Below are 27,547 nucleotides of genomic sequence, written 5' to 3' on the forward strand. Positions count from 1 at the left end.
AGATGATCAATTAATTTAATCATTTATTTATTCGCCAATCTAGATGGTATAATTTCACCCACACTATCAAATTAGTCTTAATAAAATGAAATATCATTTTCTGTGTCTCTTACCAAGTCCTAGCAGGAATCTCACTTCTGCTCCTAGGAAAGCTGGGTGGTCCATCATAGCGCATCTCACCATGGCTTCCATCTTGATAAACCCCTCTAGAGAGCTCCACTTCTCTCTTTTTTCCTTTTTTAATCTCCAGCTCTCGCCTTTTTTCTCTTGCTAGCTTCCATGCTACTCCGCACACCAGTAATTATTCCCCCCCTTATCTAAGAATCATCCCCTTTAGATTTGGGATTCCCAATCAAGTAAGGTGGGTGTATTCGCATGCTAATAACATCATGACGTTGTATCAACTCCTAATATGGTATAGGACAAATAATGAAATAATATAATGTTGTCCATCTGCCTCCAGATGGCACTGCGGTATTGTAGATGAACATAACAACTTTTAAGCATTAAAATTAAATATCTAATAATATGTTTTCATGACTTCGTTGACCTTTCTTACCATAAATCATTGAGGAAGGTCTTTTCCTGACACTTTTAATTACCTATATCCTGGACTTGTTGGAGTTGACTGTCTTCTCCTATCTTTTTGAAATATAGGTTGACTTGATGAAAATTTTATATAGCGGCTTTGATGCTTGGCATCAGAACTTGTACATTTCATTTATCTACATCCATGAATAACTATTGTTTTGAAATGGCATTTACTTTTCCCAGAAACTCAATTAACATAAACTTGTTTCTGTATCTTCTACAATACCTTCTAAATGGTAAATACATGGTATGACATATATATAAATCGATACATTGTTACACATAGATAACACATTATATGAATTATTGATTAACATATGTTGTAAACTAAATATACCATGCAAAGATATATATATAATATAATTATGAATATATAAATTGAACCTCATACAGCAGGTGTGTGATACGGACATGAGTCCTTATCAAGTAACCTTGTTCCCTCCAGACAGACATGTTTTAGGGAGTTGGCATACTCCTTACAGATGGTCTCATATCTTTAGCACTAACTTTTAATACAATGTCCGTTTATGTTCACAATTATTTTTTATATAGACTGAACTTGCCATGAACTCATCTTGGCTTTTTCAGCCACATAACAAAACTTTGGTTCAGGCTGATCTTATTCTTAAAGGCAATGAGATGAGCATTCATTTTGATTATAATGTCATTAGATAATATTGTATATGTATGAAAATGCCCAACAAGGTGATATCTATATGTACAGTGTATCAGTATTATAGACAGGTGAGTGCAGGTGATATCTATATGTACAGTGTATTAGTGTTATATTTAGGTGAGTACAGGTGATATCTATATGTAACGTGTATCAGTGTTATAGACAGGTGAGTGCAGGTGATGTGTATGTACAGTGTATCAGTATTATAGACAAGTGAGTGCAAGTGATATCTATATGTACAGTGTATCAGTGTTATAGACAGGTGAGTGCAGGTGATGTGTATATACAGTGTATCAGTGTTATAGACAGGTGAGTGCAAGTGATATCTATATGTACAGTGTATTACTGTTATAGACAGGTGAGTGCAGGTGATATCTATATGTACAGTGTATCAGTGTTATAGACAGATGAATGCAGGTGATATCTATATGTACAGTGTATTAGTGTTATAGACAGGTGAGTGCAGGTGATATCTATATGTACAGTGTATCAGTGTTATAGACAGGTGAGTACAGGTGATATCTATATGTACAGTGTATTAGTGTTATATTCAGGTGAGTACAGGTGATATCTATATGTACAGTGTATCAGTGTTATAGACAGGTGAGTACAGGTGATATCTATATGTACAGTGTATCAGTGTTATAGACAGGTGAGTACAGGTGATATCTATATGTACAGTGTATTAGTGTTATATTCAGGTGAGTACAGGTGATATCTATATGTACAGTGTATCAGTGTTATAGACAGATGAGTACAGGTGATATCTATATGTACAGTGTATTAGTGTTATAGACAGGTGAGTACAGGTGATATCTATATGTACAGTGTATCAGTATTATAGACAGGTGAGTGCAGGTGATATCTATATGTACAGTGTATCAGTGTTATAGACAGATGAATGCAGGTGATATCTATATGTACAGTGTATCAGTGTTATAGACAGATGAATGCAGGTGATATCTATATGTACAGTGTATCAGTGTTATAGACAGGTGAGTGCAGGTGATATCTATATGTACAGTGTATCAGTGTTATATTCAGGTGAGTACAGGTGATATCTATATGTACAGTGTATCAGTGTTATAGACAGATGAGTACAGGTGATATCTATATGTACAGTGTATCAGTGTTATAGACAGATGAATGTAGGTGATATCTATATGTACAGTGTATCAGTGTTATAGACAGATGAATGCAGGTGATATCTGTATGTACAGTGTATCAGTGTTATAGACAGATGAATGCAGGTGATATCTGTATGTACAGTGTATCAGTGTTCTAGACAGGTGAGTGCAGGTGATGTGTATGTACAGTGTATCAGTATTATAGACAGGTGAGTGCAAGTGATATCTATATGTACAGTGTATCAGTGTTATGGACAGGTGAGTGCAGGTGATATCTATATGTAAATTTAAGGTAAGTGATCAGTTATTAAAACTTAACTTTTAATAAGATGAGCATAGAAAATTGGCCCCACGATAAATAGATAACAATAAAGACAATACAAAAAAGGAGACGTTGAGGCGTTATATTCGTCTATTCCCCATGCAGCTGGTCTTAGAGCAGTGGGTCACTTCCTCAGCATGAGGGGGTGTCAATTCTGTGAACACAATGATTTTGTGTTGAGACTCCTTGAGTATTTGCTCACACATAATTTTTTTCATTTTGGGGCAAAGCTTTACCACCAGCTCAGGGGCACAGCGATGGGCTGTTCCTGTGCGCCGGCCTACGCTAATTTGTGCCTGGGCTGTCGTCGAGTACTGGGCCTATAGTCTTGTGGGCCAGTTATATCGACGACATTTTCATAATTTGGATAGATTCTATATCATCTTTTTCAGGTTTTGTGGATAAGCTAAATACCAACAACGTAGGACTGAGATTTACACATGAATCCGATCCGAACAGTCTCCCTTTCCTTGACATTTCTATCTCTAGAAAGGGTACTGAAGAATTATGAACTACTATTTTTAGGAAGCCTATGTCACGAGTAGGAGGTCCCAGGAGAGACCACCACGTCGTCAAGAAATAAACAAACGGAAATCAGGTACAGACACACAAGAGTTTATTGCACAAACAAAAACCAGGGAAGGCAGCACAGACAAAACATGAGCTCTATGTACCGTCAGCACAGTGGGAGAAAACCCCCACTGCGCCACTGTCTAGTAATACTCCAGAGGGGCGTGACTAAGCAACTCCTGGTATTCACTAGGGCCCCAGATGGTAGGGTTAGGCTTTGCAGCAGGAAGTTGCCAGGGTCCACTCCAGAGCGTGAACTAGACAGTGACAGCAGGAACGAATGGACAACAGGTACCAGAAGGGTTATCTGCTGCAAAGAAAGGTGCAGCAAGGACTTGCTGAACAGAGACATGAATACACACAAGGTAACTAAAACATAACTGACAGAACAGATAACAGAAACACAGGAAAGAGGACATCAATGAACAAGTAGGGAAACCCACAGAGCACAGACAGACACAGATCCCATGGGTCAGCAGCATAGGAGAGTGGGTACAAACAAGGAGCAGGAGAGCTGAAACAGAACTGAGGAAACCTCAGCCTTAGGCCTCATGCACACGACCGTTGTGCCGTTTTCCGCTTTTTTTTTTTTACTTTCAATGGGTCCGTGGAAAAATCGGAAAATGCACCGTTTTGCAGCCGAGACCGTGATCAGTGTATCCTGTCCGTCAAAAAAATGTCCTGTCCTATTTTTTTGACGGACAACAGTTCACAGACCCATTCAAGTCAATGGGTCTGTAAAAGAACACGGATGCACACAAGATTGGCATCCGTGTCCGTGATCCCTGGCCGTAGGTTACTTTCATGCAGACGGATCCGTCTGCATAAAAACTTTTTCAGTATATTCTAACACAGAGGCGTTCCCATGGTGATGGGGACGCTTCAGGTTAGAATATACTAAAAGAACTGTGTACATGACTGCCCCCTGCTGCCTGGCAGGTGCTGCCAGGCAGCAGGGGGCAGGCCCCCCCCCCCCCCCCGTAGTTAACACATTGGTGGCCAGTGCGGCCGCCCCCCCCTCCCTCCCCTGTAGTTAACTCATTGGTGGCCAGTGGGCCCCCCTCCCTCCCCTGTAGTTAACTCATTGTTGTCCAGTGCGGCCGGCCCCCCCTCCCTCCCCTGTAGTTAACTCGTTGGTGGCCAGTGGGCCCCCCTTCCCTCCCCTGTAGTTAACTCTTTGTTGTCCAGTGCGGCCGGCCCCCCTCCCTCCCCTGTAGTTAACTCGTTGGTGGCCAGTGGGCCCCCCCTCCCTCCCCTGTAGTTAACTCTTTGTTGTCAAGTGCGGCCGGCCCCCCCTCCCTCCCCTGTAGTTAACTCGTTGGTGGCCAGTGGGCCCTCCCCCCTCCCTCCCCCTCCTAATTAAAATCTTCCCCCCTATCATTGGTGGCAGCGGAGAGTACCGATCGGAGTCCCAGTTTAATCGCTGGGGCTCCGATCGGTAACCATGGCAACCAGGACGCTACTGCAGTCCCGGTTGCCATGGTTACTTAGCAATTTGTAGAAGCATTATACTTACCTGCGAGGCTGCGATGTCTGTGTCCGGCCGGGAGCTCCTCCTACTGGTAAGTGACAGATCATTAAGCAATGCGCCGCACAGACCTGTCACTTACCAGTAGGAGGAGCTCCCGGCCGGAAGCAGACATCGCAGCTCGTAGGTAAGTATGATGCTTCTACAAATTGCTAAGTAACCATGGCAACCGGGACTGCAGTAGCGTCCTGGTTGCCATGGTTACCGATCGGAGCCCCAGCAATTAAACTGGGACTCCGATCGGTACTCTCCGCTGCCACCAATGATAGGGGGGAGATTTTAATTAGGAGGGGGAGGGAGGGCCCACTGGCCACCAACGAATTAACTACAGGGGAGGGAGGGGGGGCCGGCCGCACTGGACAACAAAGAGTTAACTACAGGGGAGGGAGGGGGAGCCCACTGGCCACCAACAAGTTAACTACAGGGGAGGGGGGGGGCGGCGCACTGGACAACAAAGAGTTAACTACAGGGGAGGGAGGGGGGCCCACTGGCCACCAACAAGTTAACTACAGGGGGGGGCAACTGGCCACCAATGAGTTAACTACAGGGGAGGGAGGGGGGCCGGCCGCACTGGACAACAAAGAGTTAACTACAGGGGAGGGAGGGGGGGCCCACTGGCCACCAACGAGTTAACTACAGGGGAGGGGGGGGGGGCGGCCGCACTGGACAACAAAGAGTTAACTACAGGGGAGGGAGGGGGGCCCACTGGCCACCAACGAGTTAACTACAGGGGAGGGGGGGGCCAACTGGCCACCAATGAGTTAACTACAGGGGAGGGAGGTGGGCCGGCCGCACTGGACAACAAAGAGTTAACTACAGGGGAGGGAGGGGGGGCCGGCCGCACTGGACAACAAAGAGTTAACTACAGGGGAGGGAGGGGGAGCCCACTGGCCACCAACAAGTTAACTACAGGGGAGGGGGGGGCGGCCGCACTGGACAACAAAGAGTTAACTACAGGGGAGGGAGGGGGGCCCACTGGCCACCAACGAGTTAACTACAGGGGAGGGGGGGGGGCAACTGGCCACCAATGAGTTAACTACAGGGGAGGGAGGGGGGCCGCCCGCACTGGACAACAAAGAGTTAACTACAGGGGAGGGAGGGGGGGCCCACTGGCCACCAACGAGTTAACTACAGGGGAGGGGGGGGGGCGGCCGCACTGGACAACAAAGAGTTAACTACAGGGGAGGGAGGGGGGCCCACTGGCCACCAACAAGTTAACTACAGGGGAGGGGGGGCCAACTGGCCACCAATGAGTTAACTACAGGGGAGGGAGGTAGGCCGGCCGCACTGGACAACAAAGAGTTAACTACAGGGGGGAGGGGGGGCCGGCCGCACTGGCCACCAATGAGTTAAAAACGGGGGGGGGGGGGGTCTGCCCCCTGCTGCCTGGCAGCACCTGCCAGGCAGCAGGGGGCAGTCATGTACACAGTTCTTTTAGTATTTTCTAACCTGAAGCGTCCCCATCACCATGGGAACGCCTCTGTGTTAGAATATACTGTCACGATCGAACTCAAATCCGATGGTATATTCTAACATAGAGGCGTTCCCATGGTGATGGGGACGCTTCAAGTTAAAATATACCATCGGATTGGAGAGAACTCCGATCCGATGGTATAAAAGGGACTCCTGACTTTACATTGAAAGTCAATGGGGGACGGATCCGTTTGCAATTGCACCATATTGTGTCAACGTCAAACGGATCCGTCCCCATTGACTTGCATTGTAATTCAGGACGGATCCGTTTGGCTCCGCACGGCCAGGCGGACACCAAAACGACTTTTTTTTCATGTCCGTGGATCCTCCAAAAATCAAGAAAGACCCACGGACGAAAAAACGGTCACGGATCACGGACCTACGGACCCCGTTTTTGCGGACCGTAAAAAAAAACGGTCGTGTGCATGAGGCCTTATATACAGATTCCATGGGTGCAGCAGAGAGGCCACACCCATGGAGCAGACAGAGAGGATTAACCCCTAATAGACACACAGGGGAGTTAACCTATAAAGAACCACAAATGACACACAGGAACGAAGCTGCAGCGAGAGCATAGACAGAAGGTCACAGCCAGAGGTAACGACTGTGACAGCCTACTTCGACTAACTCTTTCCTACATTGGAGCAGTAGTCACCCTGCCTCCCTCAAGAGGGGTATTCCATGCGGTCAATACCTGCGCCTTAGGCGCAACTGCTCTGAGGGGGCCAGAGTTTAGGAAGAAGGCGAATGATCTCAGGACAAGGTTCCATAACAGGGGGTACCCAGACAATATACTCAAGCAGGCCTATCACAGGGCGGCCGACACGGCCCGCTCGGATCTTTTGGTACCCAAAGTAAAAACAATTGATAACCAGAAGACCCGGTTGCTAGCCACTTTTGATGGCTGTGCTGACCGAACGCGAGGGATCCTTGGGAAACACTGGCCTATTTTAATGATGGATCCGGATATCAGGGATATCATACATGACTATCCCCAGATAACCTTCAGAAGGGGCAGTAATCTCAAGGATCTCCTCGTACACAGCCACTTTACACCTGTTCCTAGACAGGGCACCTGGCTTGATCGTAGGCCTACAGGTTGCTTTAGGTGTAGTGGCTGTGTAGCCTGTAGTATTGTCCAGACAGGCAAAACCTTTTATAGCTCCAACTTGAAGAGAACATTCCCCATTAGGGACTTAATTAATTGCAAAACGCAGGGCGTCATTTATAAAATCACCTGTGATTGCAATATGGAATATGTGGGCAAGACCAGACGCGAGATGCGCAGGCGACTGGGCGAGCATCTCGGTGACATTGCCGACAGAAGGGACACAGTGGTGTCCAGGCATGTCCATGATTGTCATCAGGGTAACCCTAGTTGCCTAAAGGCAATGGGAATTGAAAAGGTCGGGCGTCCAATCCGTGGTGGAGACTGGGATCGTCTGCTACGCCAGCGAGAATCCCGCTGGATTTATACACTACGTACGGTCTCACCCACGGGCCTGAATGAGCAACTTAATTACAGCTGCTTCATCTAGGTGGCCCGTGCCCATTTGTATACCTTATATCCTGTCTGCTTGTCTATCTATATTATCTTCAGTCTATTCATTTGTATATTTATTTATATTAGTTCTGTTTTTTGTCCTCTTCCCTCCTCTCTCCATTACCCCTCCTGTCCTCTAGATGTTGTTCTATTTTGCCAGCCCTTTCCCCTCTACATGTGTCCATGTACGGTCAGCATATTCATGTTACTATTATTATCTTTTGTGCCATTAATGCCATCTACCTTGTAAAGCGCAACTGCATATCAGGAGCTGCGCTATCCGACAGTATCCGGGAATAGCGTCCCGATTGCCTGGCAACTGTCGCGTCTTCTCGCGCGAACAAACGAGATTGGACGCGGTAACATCATCTCATTCACGAGCGTCCGCCCAGTGACCTCCCCCTCTCGCAATGCGATCCGCTTCTTCGCGCATGCGCAGGCGTGAACCGCATCATCTGGGTAAGGTAGGAGTGTCCTAGCCAAGCCTCGTTTTGAGGCCGGCTCTTCCTTTAAAAAGGTGGCGGTTTTTGCGCTACCTTAGGCTACATCAGCCCATGAGCCAACACTTTGTTAGTAGGAGAGGGGATCAGTATCAGGAGTCCCCCCACCATCCTACTGTCAGTCTGTCCACTTGTATCCATATCAGGATCGTGGACATACTCTACCTCTGTGCAGGGGACACGTCTGATATCTTTGTCAGTGTACCCTGTACAGCTTATTAGCCCAAGCTCCCTTGTTTCCCCTGATGAGCTTTACACTCATCCTTTTAGCGAAACATGCGCGTAGGGACTAGGCAGGAGAGGGCTTCCTAGGGCGCACCAATTCCAGGGTTAGGTTCCTGATTGTGACTGGTCACGGGGATCCGTAATTAGGTCACTTAGGCCATTGTAGGTCCCTAGGGCATTACTAGGGCCAGCTAGCCTAGCATCCCTAACCCTGTGTTTTTCAACTGCCTTCAGCGACGGTGTATGCACATCCTTCAACACCGGCGAGGCATCCGTTGTATTAAGGAGCACTTCATCAGAGCGGTAGGACCACCTAGTTACCTTTTTTGGTGCCGCCGAGCACCGCTTGTTTTCTCAATGTGTTCTGGTTATTGAGTACCATTATTACCTGTGTGGTGACTCTCCGCATTGTCTCCTTTTTTGTATTGTCTTTATTTGTTATCTATTTATCGTGGGGCCAATTTTCTATGCTCATCTTATTAAAAGTTAAGTTTTAATAACTGATCACTTACCTTAAATTTCTGTTTCACTCAGGTGGTCTCTAATCATTATCTATATTGTTATACACTTATTGATATCTATATGTACAGTGTATCAGTATTATAGACAGGTGAGTGCAGGTGATATCTATATGTACAGTGTATCACTATTATAGACAGGTGAGTGCAAGTGATATCTGTATGTACAGTGTATCAGTGTTATAGACAGGTGAGTGCAGGTGATATCTATATGTACAGTGTATCAGTATTATAGACAGGTGAGTGCAGGTGATATCTATATGTACAGTGTATCACTATTATAGACAGGTGAGTGCAAGTGATATCTATATGTACAGTGTATCAGTGTTATAGACAGGTGAATGCAGGTGATATCTATATGTACAGTGTATCAGTATTATAGACAGATGAATGCAGGTGATATCTATATGTACAGTGTATCAGTGTTATAGACAGGTGAGTGCAGGTGATATCTATATGTACAGTGTATCAGTGTTATAGACAGGTGAGTGCAGGTGATATCTATATGTACAGTGTATCAGTGTTATAGACAGGTGAGTGCAGGTGATATCTATATGTACAGTGTATCAGTGTTATAGACAGGTGAATGCAGGTGATATCTATATGTACAGTGTATCAGTATTATAGACAGGTGAGTGCAGGTGATATCTATATGTACAGTGTATCAGTGTTATAGACAGGTGAGTGCAGGTGATATCTATATGTACAGTGTATCAGTGTTATAGACAGGTGAGTGCAGGTGATATCTATATGTACAGTGTATCAGTATTATAGACAGGTGAGTGCAGGTGATATCTGTATGTACAGTGTATCAGTGTTATAGACAGGTGAATGCAGGTGATATCTATATGTACAGTGTATCAGTATTATAGACAGGTGAATACAGGTGATATCTATATGTACAGTGTATCAGTGTTATAGACAGATGAGTGCAGGTGATGTCTATATGTACAGTGTATCAGTGTTATAGACAGGTGAGTGCAGGTGATATCTATATGTACAGTGTATCAGTGTTATAGACAGGTGAGTGCAGGTGATATCTATATGTACAGTGTATCAGTATTATAGACAGGTGAGTGCAGGTGATATCTATATGTACAGTGTATCAGTGTTATAGACAGGTGAGTGCAGGTGATATCTATATGTACAGTGTATCAGTGTTATAGACAGGTGAGTGCAGGTGATATCTATATGTACAGTGTATCAGTATTATAGACAGATGAATGCAGGTGATATCTGTATGTACAGTGTATCAGTGTTATAGACAGGTGAGTGCAGGTGATATCTATATGTACAGTGTATCAGTATTATAGACAGGTGAGTGCAGGTGATATCTGTATGTACAGTGTATCAGTGTTATAGACAGGTGAATGCAGGTGATATCTATATGTACAGTGTATCAGTATTATAGACAGGTGAATACAGGTGATATCTATATGTACAGTGTATCAGTGTTATAGACAGATGAGTGCAGGTGATGTCTATATGTACAGTGTATCAGTGTTATAGACAGGTGAGTGCAGGTGATATCTATATGTACAGTGTATCAGTGTTATAGACAGGTGAGTGCAGGTGATATCTATATGTACAGTGTATCAGTATTATAGACAGGTGAGTGCAGGTGATATCTATATGTACAGTGTATCAGTGTTATAGACAGGTGAGTGCAGGTGATATCTATATGTACAGTGTATCAGTGTTATAGACAGGTGAGTACAGGTGATATCTATATGTACAGTGTATCAGTGTTATAGACAGATGAATGCAGGTGATATCTATATGTACAGTGTATCAGTATTATAGACAGGTGAGTGCAGGTGATATCTATATGTACAGTGTATCAGTATTATAGACAGGTGAATACAGGTGATATCTATATGTACAGTGTATCAGTATTATAGACAGGTGAGTGTAGGTGATATCTGTATGTACAGTGTATCAGTGTTATAGACAGGTGAGTGCAGGTGATATCTATATGTACAGTGTATCAGTGTTATAGACAGATGAGTACAGGTGATATCTATATGTACAGTGTATCAGTGTTATAGACAGGTGAGTGCAGGTGATATCTATATGTACAGTGTATCAGTGTTATAGACAGGTGAGTGCAGGTGATATCTATATGTACAGTGTATCAGTGTTATAGACAGATGAGTGCAGGTGATGTCTATATGTACAGTGTATCAGTATTATAGACAGGTGAGTGCAGGTGATATCTATATGTACAGTGTATCAGTGTTATAGACAGGTGAGTGCAGGTGATATCTATATGTACAGTGTATCAGTGTTATAGACAGGTGAGTGCAGGTGATATCTATATGTACAGTGTATCAGTGTTATAGACAGGTGAATACAGGTGATATCTATATGTACAGTGTATCAGTATTATAGACAGGTGAATGCAGGTGATATCTATATGTACAGTGTATCAGTGTTATAGACAGATGAGTACAGGTGATATCTATATGTACAGTGTATCAGTATTATAGACAGGTGAGTGCAGGTGATATCTATATGTACAGTGTATCAGTGGTATAGTCAGGTGAGTGCAGGTGATATCTGTATGTACAGTGTATCAGTGTTATATTCAGGTGAGTGTAGGTGATATCTATATGTACAGTGTATCAGTGTTATAGACAGGTGAGTGCAGGTGATATCTATATGTACAGTGTATCAGTGTTATATTCAGGTGAGTGCAGGTGATATCTATATGTACAGTGTATCAGTGTTATATTCAGGTGAGTGCAGGTGATATCTATATGTACAGTGTATCAGTGTTATAGACAGGTGAGTGCAGGTGATATCTGTATGTACAGTGTATCAGTATTATAGACAGGTGAGTGCAGGTGATATCTATATGTACAGTGTATCAGTGTTATAGACAGGTGAGTGCAGGTGATATATATGTACAGTGTATCAGTATTATAGACAGATGAATGCAGGTGATATCTATATGTACAGTGTATCAGTGTTTTAGACAGGTGAGTGCAGGTGATATCTATATGTACAGTGTATCAGTGTTATAGACAGGTGAGTGCAGGTGATATCTATATGTACAGTGTATCAGTGTTATAGACAGGTGAGTGCAGGTGATATCTATATGTACAGTGTATTAGTGTTATAGACAGATGAATGCAGGTGATATCTATATGTACAGTGTATCAGTGTTATAGACAGGTGAGTGCAGGTGATATCTATATGTACAGTGTATCAGTGTTATAGACAGGTGAGTGCAGGTGATATCTATATGTACAGTGTATCAGTATTATAGACAGGTGAGTGCAGGTGATATCTATATGTACAGTGTATCAGTGTTATAGACAGGTGAGTGCAGGTGATATCTATATGTACAGTGTATCAGTATTATAGACAGGTGAGTGCAGGTGATATCTATATGTACAGTGTATCAGTGTTATAGACAGGTGAGTGCAGGTGATATCTACAGTACAGACCAAAAGTTTGGACACACCTTCTCATTTAAAGAGTTTTCTTTATTTTAATATGAACGAGTAGTAGGGCACACCTACACTTGGACACACATAGGAGATTTAGTAAATACAATTTATTCAAACAAACACTGTGTGCAATAACACATATGTATAATAACACGTAAAATATAATTAAACAAATATTTGCATGCTATAAATCTATAAAAATGTTCACTGAATCATACACTTGAATGTAGTCCTGAAAAAAGGGAGCCTGATGTAGACAGAGAAGGATAGATCCTTCCAATTATGTTTGTCTATGAAATAATGCTTATATAGCAAGTCAGAAATCTTCAGCTCTTTAAGATGGTTCGTAGTATTCAGGAATTACAAGGCAAAGTTCACAGGAGTATATGGTCTTGTCACTTATATTCCTTCTGTTTGGTTTTGGTGTCCCAAAGCTCACTTTATATATGCACTAGTTCAGCGATAGTTTTTTACTCACGGTTGTGCCGGCTGTATTGCGGTTAGCGTGGCGTCCCACGTATGTTCCGCTTGCAGGCAGTGATGTAGCTTCCAGGGTATAGATCCAGGGATCTTTGGTCATCAATTGCAGGAGTGCTGCAGTTAGGAATTTGTAGGTGGAGATTCCTACCAGGTGCTCGGATTAAACAGCAGACTGGTTTTTACTGCAGCCATTAGTCTTAGATTTTCTCCTGCCAATTTTGTCAGATACCGATCCCTTTCCTTATAGTTGGTATAAAGCGCTTCAATATTCCGGTTATATATTCAGTTTCATGGGATCCTCTTTTTTGTCAGATACCGATCCCTTTCCTTATAGTTGGTATAAAGCGCTTCAATATTCCGGTTATATATTCAGTTTCATGGGATCCTCTTTTGGTAAAAGAGGATCCCATGAAACTGAATATATAACCGGAGTATTGAAGCGCTTTATACCAACTATAAGGAAAGGGATCGGTATCTGACAAAATTGGCAGGAGAAAATCTAAGACTGATGGCTGCCGTAAAAACCAGTCTGCTGTTTAATCAGAGCACCTGGTAGGAATCTCCACCTACAAATTCCTAACTGCAGCACTCCTGCAATTGATGACCAAAGATCCCTGGAAGCTACATCACTGCCTGCAAGCGGAACATACGTGGGACGCCACGCTAACCGCAATACAGCCGGCACAACCGTGAGTAAAAAACTATCGCTGAACTAGTGCATATATAAAGTGAGCTTTGGGACACCAAAACCAAACAGAAGGAATATAAGTGACAAGACCATATACTCCTGTGAACTTTGCCTTGTAATTCCTGAATACTACGAACCATCTTAAAGAGCTGAACATTTCTGACTTGCTATATAAGCATTATTTCATAGACAAACATAATTGGAAGGATCTATCCTTCTCTGTCTACATCAGGCTCCCTTTTTTCAGGACTACATTCAAGTGTATGATTCAGTGAACATTTTTATAGATTTATAGCATGCAAATATTTGTTTAATTATATTTTACGTGTTATTATACATATGTGTTATTGCACACAGTGTTTGTTTGAATAAATTGTATTTACTAAATCTCCTATGTGTGTCCAAGTGTAGGTGTGCCCTACTACTCATTCATATATACATTTTTTTCCGAAGATTGGGTGTAATCTTCCTTGAAGGTGCACCCACTCCTATCATTGTCCAGGAAGTGAGCCCTCTCTAAACACTATTTTCTATATTTTCATGACTATGAAAATTGTAGATTCAAACTGAAGGCATCAAAACTATGAACTAACACATGTGGAATTATATACATAACAAACAAGTGTGAAACAACTGAAAATATGTCATATTCTAGGTTCTTTAAAGTAGCCACCTTTTGCTTTGATTACTGCTTTGCACACTCTTGGCATTCTCTTGATGAGCTTCAAGAGGTAGTCCCCTGAAATGGTTTTCACTTCACAGGTGTGCCCTGTCAGGTTTAATAAGGGGGATTTATTGCCTTATAAATGGGGTTGGGACCATCAGTGGCGTTGAGGAGAAGTCAGGTGGATACACAGCTGATAGTCCTACTGAATAGACTGTTAGAATTTGTATTATGGCAAGAAAAAAGCAGCTAAGTAAAGAAAAACGAGTGGCCATCATTACTTTAAGAAATGAAGGTCAGTCAGTCAGCCGAAAAATTGGGAAAACTTTGAAAGTAAGGGCTATTTGACCATGAAGGAGAGTGATGGGGTGCTGCGCCAGATGACCTGGCCTCCACAGTCACCGGACCTGAACCCAATCGAGATGGTTTGGGGTGAGCTGGACCGCAGAGTGAAGGCAAAAGGGCCAACAAGTGCTAAGCATCTCTGGGAACTCCTTCAAGACTGTTGGAAGACCATTTCAGGGGACTACCTCTTGAAGCTCATCAAGAGAATGCCAAGAGTGTGCAAAGCAGTAATCAAAGCAAAAGGTGGCTACTTTGAAGAACCTAGAATAGGACATATTTTCAGTTGTTTCACACTTGTTTGTTATGTATATAATTCCACATGTGTTAATTCATAGTTTTGATGCCTTCATAGTCATGAAAATAAAGAAAACTCTTTGAATGAGAAGGTGTGTCCAAACTTTTGGTCTGTACTGTATATGTACAGTGTATCAGTGTTATAGATATCACCTGCACTCACCTGCCTATAACACTAATACACTATACATATAGATATCACCTGCACTCATCTATCTATATGTACATTGTATCAGTATTATAGACAGGTGAGTACAGGTGATATCTATATGTACAGTGTATTACTGTTATAGACAGGTGAGTGCAGGTGATATCTATATGTACAGTGTATCAGTGTTATAGACAGGTGAGTGCAGGTGATATCTGTATGTACAGTGTATCAGTGTTATAGACAGGTGAGTGCAGGTGATATCTGTATGTACAGTGTATCAGTGTTATAGACAGGTGAATACAGGTGATATCTGTATGTACAGTGTATCAGTATTATAGACAGGTGAGTGCAGGTGATATCTATATGTACAGTGTATCAGTGTTATAGACAGATGAGTGCAGGTGATTTCTATACAGAGAGTGCAGAATTATTAGGCAAGTTGTATTTTTGAGGATTAATTTTATTATTGAACAACAACCATGTTCTCAATGAACCCAAAAAACTCATTAATATCAAAGCTGAATATTTTTGGAAGTAGTTTTTAGTTTGTTTTTAGTTTTAGCTATTTTAGGGGGATATCTGTGTGTGCAGGTGACTATTACTGTGCATAATTATTAGGCAACTTAACAAAAAACAAATATATACCCATTTCAATTATTTATTTTTACCAGTGAAACCAATATAACATCTCAACATTCACAAATATACATTTCTGACATTCAAAAACAAAACAAAAACAAATCAGTGACCAATCCAGCCACGGGCCCATCCATCTGGCCCATCAAGACTCACTCTCATTTCATCAGTCCATAAAACCTTAGAAAAATCAGTCTTGAGATATTTCTTGGCCCAGTCTTGACGTTTCAGCTTGTGTGTCTTGTTCAGTGGTGGTCGTCTTTCAGCCTTTCTTACCTTGGCCATGTCTCTGAGTATTGCACACCTTGTGCTTTTGGGCACTCCAGTGATGTTGCAGCTCTGAAATATGGCCAAACTGGTGGCAAGTGGCATCTTGGCAGCTGCACGCTTGACTTTTCTCAGTTCATGGGCAGTTATTTTGCGCCTTGGTTTTTCCACACGCTTCTTGCGACCCTGTTGACTATTTTGAATGAAACGCTTGATTGTTCGATGATCACGCTTCAGAAGCTTTGCAATTTTAAGAGTGCTGCATCCCTCTGCAAGATATCTCACTATTTTTGACTTTTCTGAGCCTGTCAAGTCCTTCTTTTGACCCATTTTGCCAAAGGAAAGGAAGTTGCCTAATAATTCGACCACACCCCTTCTCATTACAGAGATGCACATCACCTAATATGCTTAATTGGTAGTAGGCTTTCGAGCCTATACAGCTTGGAGTAAGACAACATGCATAAAGAGGATGGTGTGGTCAAAATACTCATTTGCCTAATAATTCTGTACACAGTGTATGTGCAATGTTTCTGTGTGTTATGTAGGTTTGGGGGGATGACATTTTTCTGTATAGCGTGCACTAATGTGTCTTCATATGTTTGGCCATTAATTATATGTGGCTAGTATTGTCTTTCCGGTTATGCCGATCTCCCTTGACTAGGTTGCTCAGTGCAGCAGTAATACGGTACTTTGCTGGAAGGGTGTATTGGGTGCATTTACCTTACGGAAGGTGCAGACGGTGTTCTGTCTAATTATTTCTTAACAGGTTGCTTCAAGTCCAGAAGACTATGTCCAACAACCCTGGAGGCAGTAGCGTAGTTACTGCTCCCAAGCTGGAGAGTCTGAAAGAGGAAGAAGAGGAGCTGAAGAGGAGACTGGACCAGAGCAAGGTTTGTGACCAGTCGACCATTAAGGTGTTCTCCAGGAATTAAAAAAATTGAAATACTTAAATATTATTTTAGAATAAATATAGTCACTAATACCTTTTGTTAGTTATAATGGCTTGTTTTGTCTGGGGAGCAATCATTAGGAGAAATAAAATGGCTGTCATCCTATTAGTACACACACAACCTGTCCTAATCACACAGCAGGACGGGTTACTTCACAACACTGAGGTAAAGAGCTGCCTCATCCTCCTCTCTGCTCTGCTTGTCAGGAATTATGGTCCTGAATACAGGTGACTGCCTGTGGGAATGGAGAAGATGAGGAGACCTGAGAGGAGGGGGAGGTGCAGCACCTGTCTACAGTCTCCATTAGCACAGTCTGTCCTGTCTCTCCTCTCTGTCCTTCAGGTAACATAGTACATAAGGCCGAAAAAAGACATTTGTCCATCCAGTTCGGCCCGGATCCTCATAAACTAAATTCCCCAGAGATTCAGCTACAGTTCTTATCAGCTGTATTCAGGACCATAATTCCTGACAAGCAGAGCAGAGAGGAGGATGAGGCAGCTCTTTAGCTCAGTGTTGTGAAGTAACCTGTCCTGCTGTGTGATTAGGACAGGTTCTGTGTGTACTAATAGGACAGCGGCCATTTTGTTTCCCCTGATTGCTCCCCAGACACAACAAGCCATTATAACTAATGTAAGGTCTTTGAGAATATATTTATAATAAAGTAATATTTAAGTATTTTCTTAATTTCCGGAGAACCCCTTTAAGGAGGTTCTCATTTTTTCACAAGCCCTTGTCTAATTAGTTTTTGGCCTCTGAGTGCTGTGATTTTTCAACTCCAGTATATTCGGAGCTTTCGCTTCCATCTCTTCTGTCTGTAATGCTTCTCGCCAGTCCCCCTGGTGCTCCTACCCCTGCCGCTGTCTCTGATGATATGAGCACTGGTTAGTGATATAATATTGCTGTTTCCTTTATCAGCAGCCATGTTGGGTGTCGCTTGTATAATTCTCTTTTTTTTTTTTTCTGCTTCAGGATGATTATTTATCTGATCTTTATCAGTTCGTCTCCAAGGAGCCGGAGTATGAAAGCTACTTTGTTCGGGTGAGTGTCCTGACAATCCAGGAGGCCTGCTCCTATTATAACATTGCACAACTTTACTGCATTTTCCAGGACACCCCCTCCTTCTCCTTCCTGTCAACTAGGACAATCCCCAAAATCACATGCTGTCATTTATAATATAATACATACACTGTACTGGAGGAAACCTCTAATCTCGTGGCCGAGATCTACAAGCAGTGAACTGCTAACAGCAGCCAGACAAACAGAGCAGTGGGACTATGAGGACATATTCTGCCCGATATTGTTACTTAAGTGCCCAGGAGGCAGAGTTTTACAGTGAAGTGCACTCTGCTCTCTGCTACAGGACCACACGGGGTGCAGGTATCGGGACCACACGGGGTGCAGGTATCGGGGCCACACGGGGTGCAGGTATCGGGACCACACGGGGTGCAGGTATCGGGACCACACTGGGTGCAGGTAACGGGGCCACACGGGGTGCGGGTAACGGGACCACACTGGGTGCAGGTAACGGGACCACACTGGGTGCAGGTAACGGGACCACACTGGGTGCAGGTAACGGGACCACACTGGGTGCAGGTAACGGGACCACACTGGGTGCGGGTAACGGGACCACACTGGGTGCAGGTATCGGGACCACACGGGGTGCAGGTATCGGGACCACACGGGGTGAAGGTATCGGGGCCACACGGGGTGCAGGTAACGGGACCACACTGGGTGCAGGTAACGGGACCACACTGGGTGCAGGTAACGGGACCACACTGGGTGCGGGTAACGGGGCCACACGGGGTGCGGGTAACGGGGCCACACGGGGTGCGGGTATCGGGGCCACACGGGGTGCGGGTATCGGGGCCACACGGGGTGCGGGTATCGGGGCCACACGGGGTGCGGGTATCGGGGCCACACGGGGTGCGGGTAACGGGACCACACTGGGTGCAGGTAACGGGACCACACTGGGTGCAGGTAACGGGACCACACTGGGTGCAGGTAACGGGACCACACTGGGTGCAGGTAACGGGACCACACTGGGTGCAGGTAACGGGACCACACTGGGTGCAGGTAACGGGACCACACTGGGTGCAGGTAACGGGACCACACTGGGTGCAGGTAACGGGACCACACTGGGTGCAGGTAACGGGACCACACTGGGTGCAGGTAACGGGACCACACTGGGTGCAGGTAGGACGCAGTAAAGTCCGATGTGCTTCTCTTGTGTGTGCCATTTTTCCCTTGTTCCCCTTTCTACATTCTTCTAAGCCACTCGTTTATCTCCCTGCATCGCCTTTACCGAGCTGCACAGTCTGAGGTCTGTAGTGCAGGGTAGCCTTTGCTTCTGTGTAACACCCAGGGCCTGTTTCAATCTACGGATAAAAGTTTTGATCTCACATTGCCTTCCGTGACTGTCAGAGGGGAATAGTCACCATTTATGGTGGCCTTTACTACTCCTGGAGGCTCTCAGAACATTGCGACTTTTCATATTCAGGGCCGCTGCACTATTGCAACCCCTCTCTTAAATTCTTGGAGTTTGAGCGCCTCTAAATAGACCCAGAACAACACCTCACAATGGTAAGGTGGACATTGGAGAAGGAACTTTGCACTTCTTAAGGTTGGAGATTTGTTTGCCAAATTGCAGCTGGACTGAGAGCATCGCGTCTGGTGGCAGCAGATGTCTTGTAAGTGCCGTGTGCCACCATATTCTTCACAACTTCCATTATACTTTGTCCTTCGTTTATTCAGGATACCATTGTCACTATGCTGAATCTGCAACTTTTTATATCTTCTCATCTACTAGTCTATTTCATTTAATGTTTCTGTGTGTCGTTAAAAGATATCGCCAGTATCCCCCATAACAGTTACATCCACAGCACCCACCCCTTTAACAGTCGCCTCCACTGCGGCCTGCCCCCTTAACAGTAACATCCACAGTGCCCTCCCCTTTAACAGTGACCTCCACAGCAACCACCCCTTTATTAGTGACCTCCACAAAGGGGCGTACATAGAAGTGATTGGGCCCCATAGCAATAATCTGAATGGGGCCGCACTAACTACACCCACTAACCACCACTGGCCCATCCCACCACCTGCCCTGGCTCCTCCCCTGCCACACCCCCAGAAGCGGCAGCCGTGTAGGCATCAGGAACGACGTGGGGAGCGGGGTACGTATTAGGCTACTTTCACACTTGCGTTTCTATTTTCCGGTATTGAAATCCGTCATAGGGTCTCAATATCGTGGAAAAAACGCTTCTGTTGAAGTCTCAGTCTATGGGGATGTAGGATAATTCCTGTAGATCAGCGGTTCTCAACCTAGGGGTCGATCGGCCCTTTCCGGGGGGTCGCCTGAGGCTTCCTATTGTGGGTCGCCCGCACAACGGCAGCGGCCCCTTATCCTCACGCACAGGAAGTGATGTCCTATCACTGCCTGTGCTTGAAGGAGCCTGACGTCTGGACGGGTAAGTCGGGCCGCCTGTCTGCTGAGGTCCGAGTTTTTTCGTTAATGACACCGCCGCTGAGCACCACTGCCACCAATGATTTAATTGAGCCTGGCTAATTTTATTTTTATTATTTGGCTGAGCAAGGCTTAATTTATTTGGGGGGACATGAATCACCGCTGATTTATTTATTTGGGGGACCCTGAGCACTTCTGATTTATTTATTTGGGGGACCCTGAGCACTTCTGATTTATTTATTTGGGGGAAACCTGATGCACCACTGATTTATTTATTTGGGGGAGACCTGAAGCCCCGCTGATTTATTTATTTGGGGGACCCTGAGCACTTCTGATTTATTTATTTGGGGGGACTTGAAGCACCACTGATTTATTTATTTGAGGGGTACCCTGAGCACCACTGATTATTTTTTTTTGGGGGGGGGGGGGGGTACTGTGAGCACCACTGAGTTATTTATTAGGGGGGTATTTGTTGTTTATTTATTTTAAAGTTATTTATTTGGTTTACAAATATTTTGTATTTATGCTAAAGTTCTGTGGTTATGAATGAATACTTGTGTATTTGAATTAACATTTGGTGTATTGGTGTCTGTGCGTGTTTTTGGTGGGTCATCATAACAGTAGCAAAATTAGTTATGACGTAGCAAGGAAAAAAATGTAATGGTTGGGGGTCACCACAACATGAGGAACTGTATTAAGGGGTCACGGCTTTAGAAAGGTTGAGAACCACTGCTGTAGATGATTCACTGTAAATCCCGTGGGTGTCCAGTAGGGGGAGTAGTGGCATCAAAATTCAAAGCTGTTCAAATTCATGAATGAGAAGCCTGATGGGACGCGATCTAGTATCGCACAGAATATCCCTTCTGACAGGTCGGCAGCTGAGTGTATCAAAGAGCTTGAATGATGTATTAGCTGTGTGCAATAGTCTGCAGACTAGTAGGATTGTGAAACTATAGCGCTATCCTCAAAAGGATAAACAATGGAAGGCTCAACAGCTAGACAGGTAGATAGCGGTGGGTGCACTGTTCACCGGGTCACCTACCCAGTAAAAGTGAGTAATAAAGAAAAAGGAAATGAACAGGCACAACCACCTTCTGGGGTATAAACCAACTGTTTAATTCAGTAATAAGATCGATAATAAAATCAATATCGTAAGTGTGAAGTGGCAACAGTAATGTAGCAGCCCTGATAATATCTGCAATTTAATATATTTTTATAAAATATTTCTTTTTTTAGGAGTCTGAATTGTGAATATAATAAATTATCAGATATATTGTAATTATTATACACTACCCCATCTATTTTGAGTGCCTCTCAGATTCAAAATCTTATCACTGTAATCGTACTGACCCGGAGAATGAAGGGAACAGGTCAGTTTTATCTCATAGAGAACACTGTAAAAACAAAACCCATAAAACTATATAAATGTGGTATCACTGTAATCGTACTGACCCAGAGAATGAAGAGAACAGGTCAGTTTTATCTCATAGGGAACGCAGTAATAACAAATCCCATAAAACTATATAAATGTGGTATCACTGTAATCGTACTGACCCAGAGAATGAAGAGAACAGGTCAGTTTTATCTCATAGGGAACGCTGTAAAAACAAAACCCATAAAACTATATAAATGTGGTATCACTGTAATCGTACTGACCGGAGAATGAAGAGAACAGGTCAGTTTTATCTCATAGGGAACACTGTAAAAACAAAACCCATAAAACTATATAAATGTGGTATCACTGTAATCATACTGACCGGAGAATGAAGAGAACAGGTCAGTTTTATCTCATAGGGAACGCTGTAAAAGCAAAACCCATAAAACTATATAAATGTGGTATCACTGTAATCGTACTGACCGGAGAATGAAGAGAACAGGTCAGTTTTATCTCATAGGGAACACTGTAAAAACAAATCCCATAAACTATATAAATGTGATATCACTGTAATCGTACTGACTCGGAGAATGAAGAGAACAGGTCAGTTTTATCTCATAGGGAACGCTGTAAAAACAAAACCCATAAAACTATATAAATGTGGTATCACTGTAATCGTACTGACCCAGAGAATGAAGAGAACAGGTCAGTTTTATCTCATATGGAACGCTGTAAATACAAAACCCATAAAACTATATAAATGTGATATCACTGTAATCGTACTGACCCGGAGAATGAAGGGAACAGGTCAGTTTTATCTCATAGGGAACGCTGTAAACACAAAACCCATAAAACTATATAAATGTGGTATCACTGTAATCGTACTGACCCAGAGAATGAAGAAAACAGGTCAGTTTTATCTCATAGGGAACGCTGTAAAAACAAAACCCATAAAACTATATAAATGTGGTATCACTGTAATCATACTGACCGGAGAATGAAGAGAACAGGTCAGTTTTATCTCATATGGAACGCTGTAAAAACAAAACCCATAAAACTATATAAATGTGGTATCACTGTAATCGTACTGACCCAGAGAATGAACAGAACAGGTCAGTTTTATCTCATAGTGAACGCCATAAAAACACCCATAAAACTATATAAATGTGGTATCACTGTAATCGTACTGACCTGGAGAATGAAGAGAACAGGTCAGTTTTATCTCATAGAGAACGCTGTAAATACAAAACCCATAAAACTATATAAATGTGGTATCTCTGTAATCGTACTGACCCGGAGAATGAACAGAACAGGTCAGTTTTATCTCATAGAGAACGCCATAAAAACAACACCCATAAAACGATATAAATATGGTATCACTGTAATCATACTGACCCGGAGAATAAAGAGAACAGGTCAGTTTTATCTCATAGGGAACGCTGTAAAAACAAAACCCATAAAACTATATAAATGTGGTATCACTGTAATCGTACTGACCTGGAGAATGAAGAGAACAGGTCAGTTTTATCTCATAGAGAACGCCATAAAAACAAAACCCATAAAACTATATACAGTTGCAAGAAAAGGTATGTGAACCCTTTTGGAATTATATGGATTTCTGCACAAATTGGTCATAAAATGCGATCTGATCTTCATCCAAGTCATAACAATAGACAATCACAGTCGGCTTAAACTAATAACACACACAGAATTAAATGTTACCATGTTTTTATTGAACGCACCATGTAAACAATCACAGTACAGGTGTAAAAAGTATGTGAACCCCTAGACTAATGACATCTCCAAGAGCTAATTGGAGTGAGGTGTCAGCCAGCTGGAGTCCAATCAATGAGATGAGATTGGAGGTGTTGGTTACAGATGCCCTGCCCTATAAAAAACACACACCAGTTCTGGGTTTGCTTTTAACAAGAAGCATTGCCTGATGTGAATGATGCCTCGCACAAAAGAGCTCTCAGAAGACCTACGATTAAGAATTGTTGACTTGCAGAAAGCTGGAAAGGGTTATAAAAGTATCTCCAAAAGCCTTGCTGTTCATGAGTCCACGGTAAAACAAATTGTCTATAAATGGAGAAAGTTCAGTACTGCTGCTACTCTCCCTCGGAGCGGCCGTCCTGTAAAGATGACTGCAAGAGCACAGCGCAGACTGCTCAATGAGGTGAAGAAGAATCCTAGAGTGTCAGCTAAAGACTTACAAAAGTCTCTGGCATATGCTAACACCCCAGTTAGTGAATCTACAATACGTAAAACACTAAACAAGAATGGATTTAATGGGAGGATACCACAGAGGAAGCCACTGCTGTCCAAAAAATAACATTGCTGCTCGTTTACAGTTTGCACAAGAGCCCCTGTATGTTTCACAGCAGTACTGGCAAAATATTCTGTGGACAGATGAAACTAAAGTTGAGTTGTTTGGAAGAAACACACAGCACTATGTGTGGTGAAAAAGAGGCACAGCACACCAACATCAAAACCTCATCCCAACTGTGAAGTTTTTGTCGTGGGGGCATCATGGTTTGGGGCTGCTTTGCTGCGTCAGGGCCTGGACGGATTGCTATCTGAAACCGTTCTGTAAAGAGGAATGGTGAAGAATTACTCCTGACCGTTGTGCACGTCTGATCTGCAACTACAGGAAATGTTTGGTTGAAGTTGTTGCTGCCAAAGTAGGTTCAACCAGTTATTAAATCCAAGGGTTCACATACTTTTTCCACCTGCACTGTGAATGTTTACATGGTGTGTTCAATAAAAACATGGTAACATTTAACTCTTTGTGTGTTATTAGTTTAAGCCGACTGTGATTGTCTATTGTTGTGACTTAGATGAAGATCAGATCACATTTTATGACTAATTTGTGCAGAAATCCATATAATTCCAAAGGGTTCACATACTTTTCCTTGCAACTGTAAATGTGATACTGATCCGGAGAATGAAGAGAACAGGTCAGTTTTATCTCATAGGGGACGCTGTAGAAATAAAACCCATAAAACTATATAAATGTGATATCACTGTAATCGTACTGACCCGGAGAATGAAGGGAACAGGACAGTTTTATCTCATAGGGAACACTGTAAAAGCAAAACCCATAAAACTATATAAATGTGGTATCACTGTAATCGTACTGACCCGGAGAATGGAGAGAACAGGTCAGTTTTATCTCATAGGGGACACCGTAAAAACAAACCCATAAAACTATATAAATGTGGTATCACTGTAATCGTACTGACCCGGAGAATGAAGGGAACAGGTCAGTTTTATCTCATAGGGAACGCTGTAAACACAAAACCCATAAAACTATATAAATGTGGTATCACTGTAATCGTACTGACCGGAGAATGAAGGGAACAGGTCAGTTTTATCTCATAGAGAACGCCATAAAAACAAACCCATAAAACTATATAAATGTGATATCACTGTAATCGTACTAACCTGGAGAATAAAGAGAACAGGTCAGTTTCATCTTATAGGGAACACTGTAAAAACAAAACCTATTAAACTTTGGCTGAATTTATTTATTTTTCTAATTCCACCCGATTTGGAATGGTTTACAGCTTCCCACTACATGGTATGCAATATTAAATGGAGCCATTAGAAAGTACAATTTGTCATGTAAACTTGTTAAGTGAATGGAAAAATAAGAAAAAAATTAACGCTTCTGGAAGACGGGGAGAAAAAATTAAAATGCAAGGATGGAAAATTGCCCGGTGCTGAAAAGGTTAATATACTTACTGCCCTATACCACCAAGTATCTCTTTATTAACCCTTTTACCGTTTTAAAAGACTGGATATCTGCCCCTTAACCTCTTCCCTTCCCAAGACTTACAAGGCTCTGCCTGTTAACCTCTCTTCTGCCTCAGACACTCTGAAATTTGGCAATTATCCTGCCCACTGTTGTAGACCCATAGATCTACCTGTAACCGTTTCCCTGCACTACTTCACTTTCCGAGAGCACCAAAAAGCTGTCCATTTAACTCTTCTTTGTCCTACACCAGCAGGGCTGTGACCCATTATCTCCTCACTGCCACAACCATTAGGCTAATTTCACATGAGCATATTGGGGGTTATTTACAAACATTTGTACGCAAGATTTTAGTGTAAAGCCTTATGGCTGATCACATACAGTACAGACCAAAAGTTTGGACACACCTTCTCATTCAAAGAGTTTTCTTTATTTTCAGGACTATGAAGGCATCAAAACTATGAATTAACACATGTGGAATTATATACATAACAAACAAGTGTGAAACAACTGAAAATATGTCATATTCTAGGTTCTTCAAAGTAGCCACCTTTTGCTTTGATTACTGCTTTGCACACTCTTGGCATTCTCTTGATGAGCTTCAAGAGGTAGTCCCCTGAAATGGTCTTCCAACAGTCTTGAAGGAGTTCCCAGAGATGCTTAGCACTTGTTGGCCCTTTTGCCTTCACTCTGCGGTTCAGCTCACCCCAAACCATCTCGATTGGGTTCAGGTCCGGTGACTGTGGAGGCCAGGTCATCTGGCGCAGCACCCCATCACTCTCCTTCATGGTCAAATAGCCCTTACTTTCAAAGTTTTCCCAATTTTTCGGCTGACTGACTGACCTTCATTCCTTAAAGTAATGATGGCCACTCGTTTTTCTTTACTTAGCTGCTTTTTTCTTGCCATAATACAAATTCTAACAGTCTATTCAGTAGGACTATCAGCTGTGTATCCACCTGACTTCTCCTCAACGCCACTGATGGTCCCAACCCCATTTATGAGGCAAGAAATCCCCCTTATTAAACCTGACAGGGCACACCTGTGAAGTGAAAACCATTTCAGGGGACTACCTCTTGAAGCTCATCAAGAGAATGCCAAGAGTGTGCAAAGCAGTAATCAAAGCAAAAGGTGGCTACTTTGAAGAACCTAGAATATGACATATTTTCAGTTGTTTCACACTTGTTTGTTATGTATAGTTTAGTTTTGATGCCTTCATAGTCATGAAAATAAAGAAGACTCTTTGAATGAGAAGGTGTGTCCAAACTTTTGGTCTCTACTGTACATGTGCTGTGAGTCTCTGCTATTTAAAATAGCAGAAACCCTGCGGATATGGCGCCCGCTGCATGTGCTAGCGGTCACAATGTTTAAAGACTGGACTTCTGCCGTACATGTACGGCGGAGGGCTTCAAGGGGTTAATCAAAGGGTGTCACAAATGCAATCTGTAAATGGTATATTGTTAAATAAGATTACTGATCTAGATAATGGATCCGTCGCTGCAATCTAAGAGGTTTAGGATCTGAAAGAGGTGATATAGGGGTTAGCAGAGGTAGTGTCAGCTTTATATGGAATAGCATGTGTACATAGAATCCTTGCTAAAAAAAACTCCACCAGGAAGCAGAGCTATTATCCTCAAGGTATTATGCTCAGGAGACGTAATAGATTCTTAAAGGATAGATCATATAATGGTCAGAAAATTTAAATATATCCAGACTTCACAAAGGAGGTTCAACTTAAACGAAAGGAGTTTTGTGACATTAAAAGAAGGTTAAAAATAGTGAATGTTGGATACTCCATGATATTTCCAGCAAAATTGCGTGTGGTTTATAAGGAGCAAACATTATTTTTCTCTAAAACAGAAGAAGCCAAAAAATGGTTGGATTTAAAAGGACTGTAATATGATGATAATGCTGGGTATGTGTGGGGGATCCGGTGATGGAGGGGATTTTTCCGGGG

The 27,547-nt window shown here is 42.9% G+C and overlaps 1 protein-coding gene across 1 annotated transcript in view; it reads left to right on the top strand.

The window, feature by feature from the left end:
• SH3BP1 (SH3 domain binding protein 1) overlaps positions 1 to 27,547 on the top strand; it is a 257,113-nt gene that overhangs the window by 65,550 nt on the left and 164,016 nt on the right. The window contains exons 7-8 of the mRNA XM_040407161.1: positions 16,820 to 16,943; positions 17,973 to 18,041. Of these exons, the coding sequence (XP_040263095.1) occupies positions 16,820 to 16,943; positions 17,973 to 18,041 (193 nt within the window). The remainder of the gene's footprint in view (positions 1 to 16,819; positions 16,944 to 17,972; positions 18,042 to 27,547) is intronic.

This window comes from Bufo bufo, chromosome 9 (assembly GCF_905171765.1).
Source record: "Bufo bufo chromosome 9, aBufBuf1.1, whole genome shotgun sequence".
Taxonomy (NCBI): Eukaryota; Metazoa; Chordata; class Amphibia; order Anura; family Bufonidae; genus Bufo; species Bufo bufo.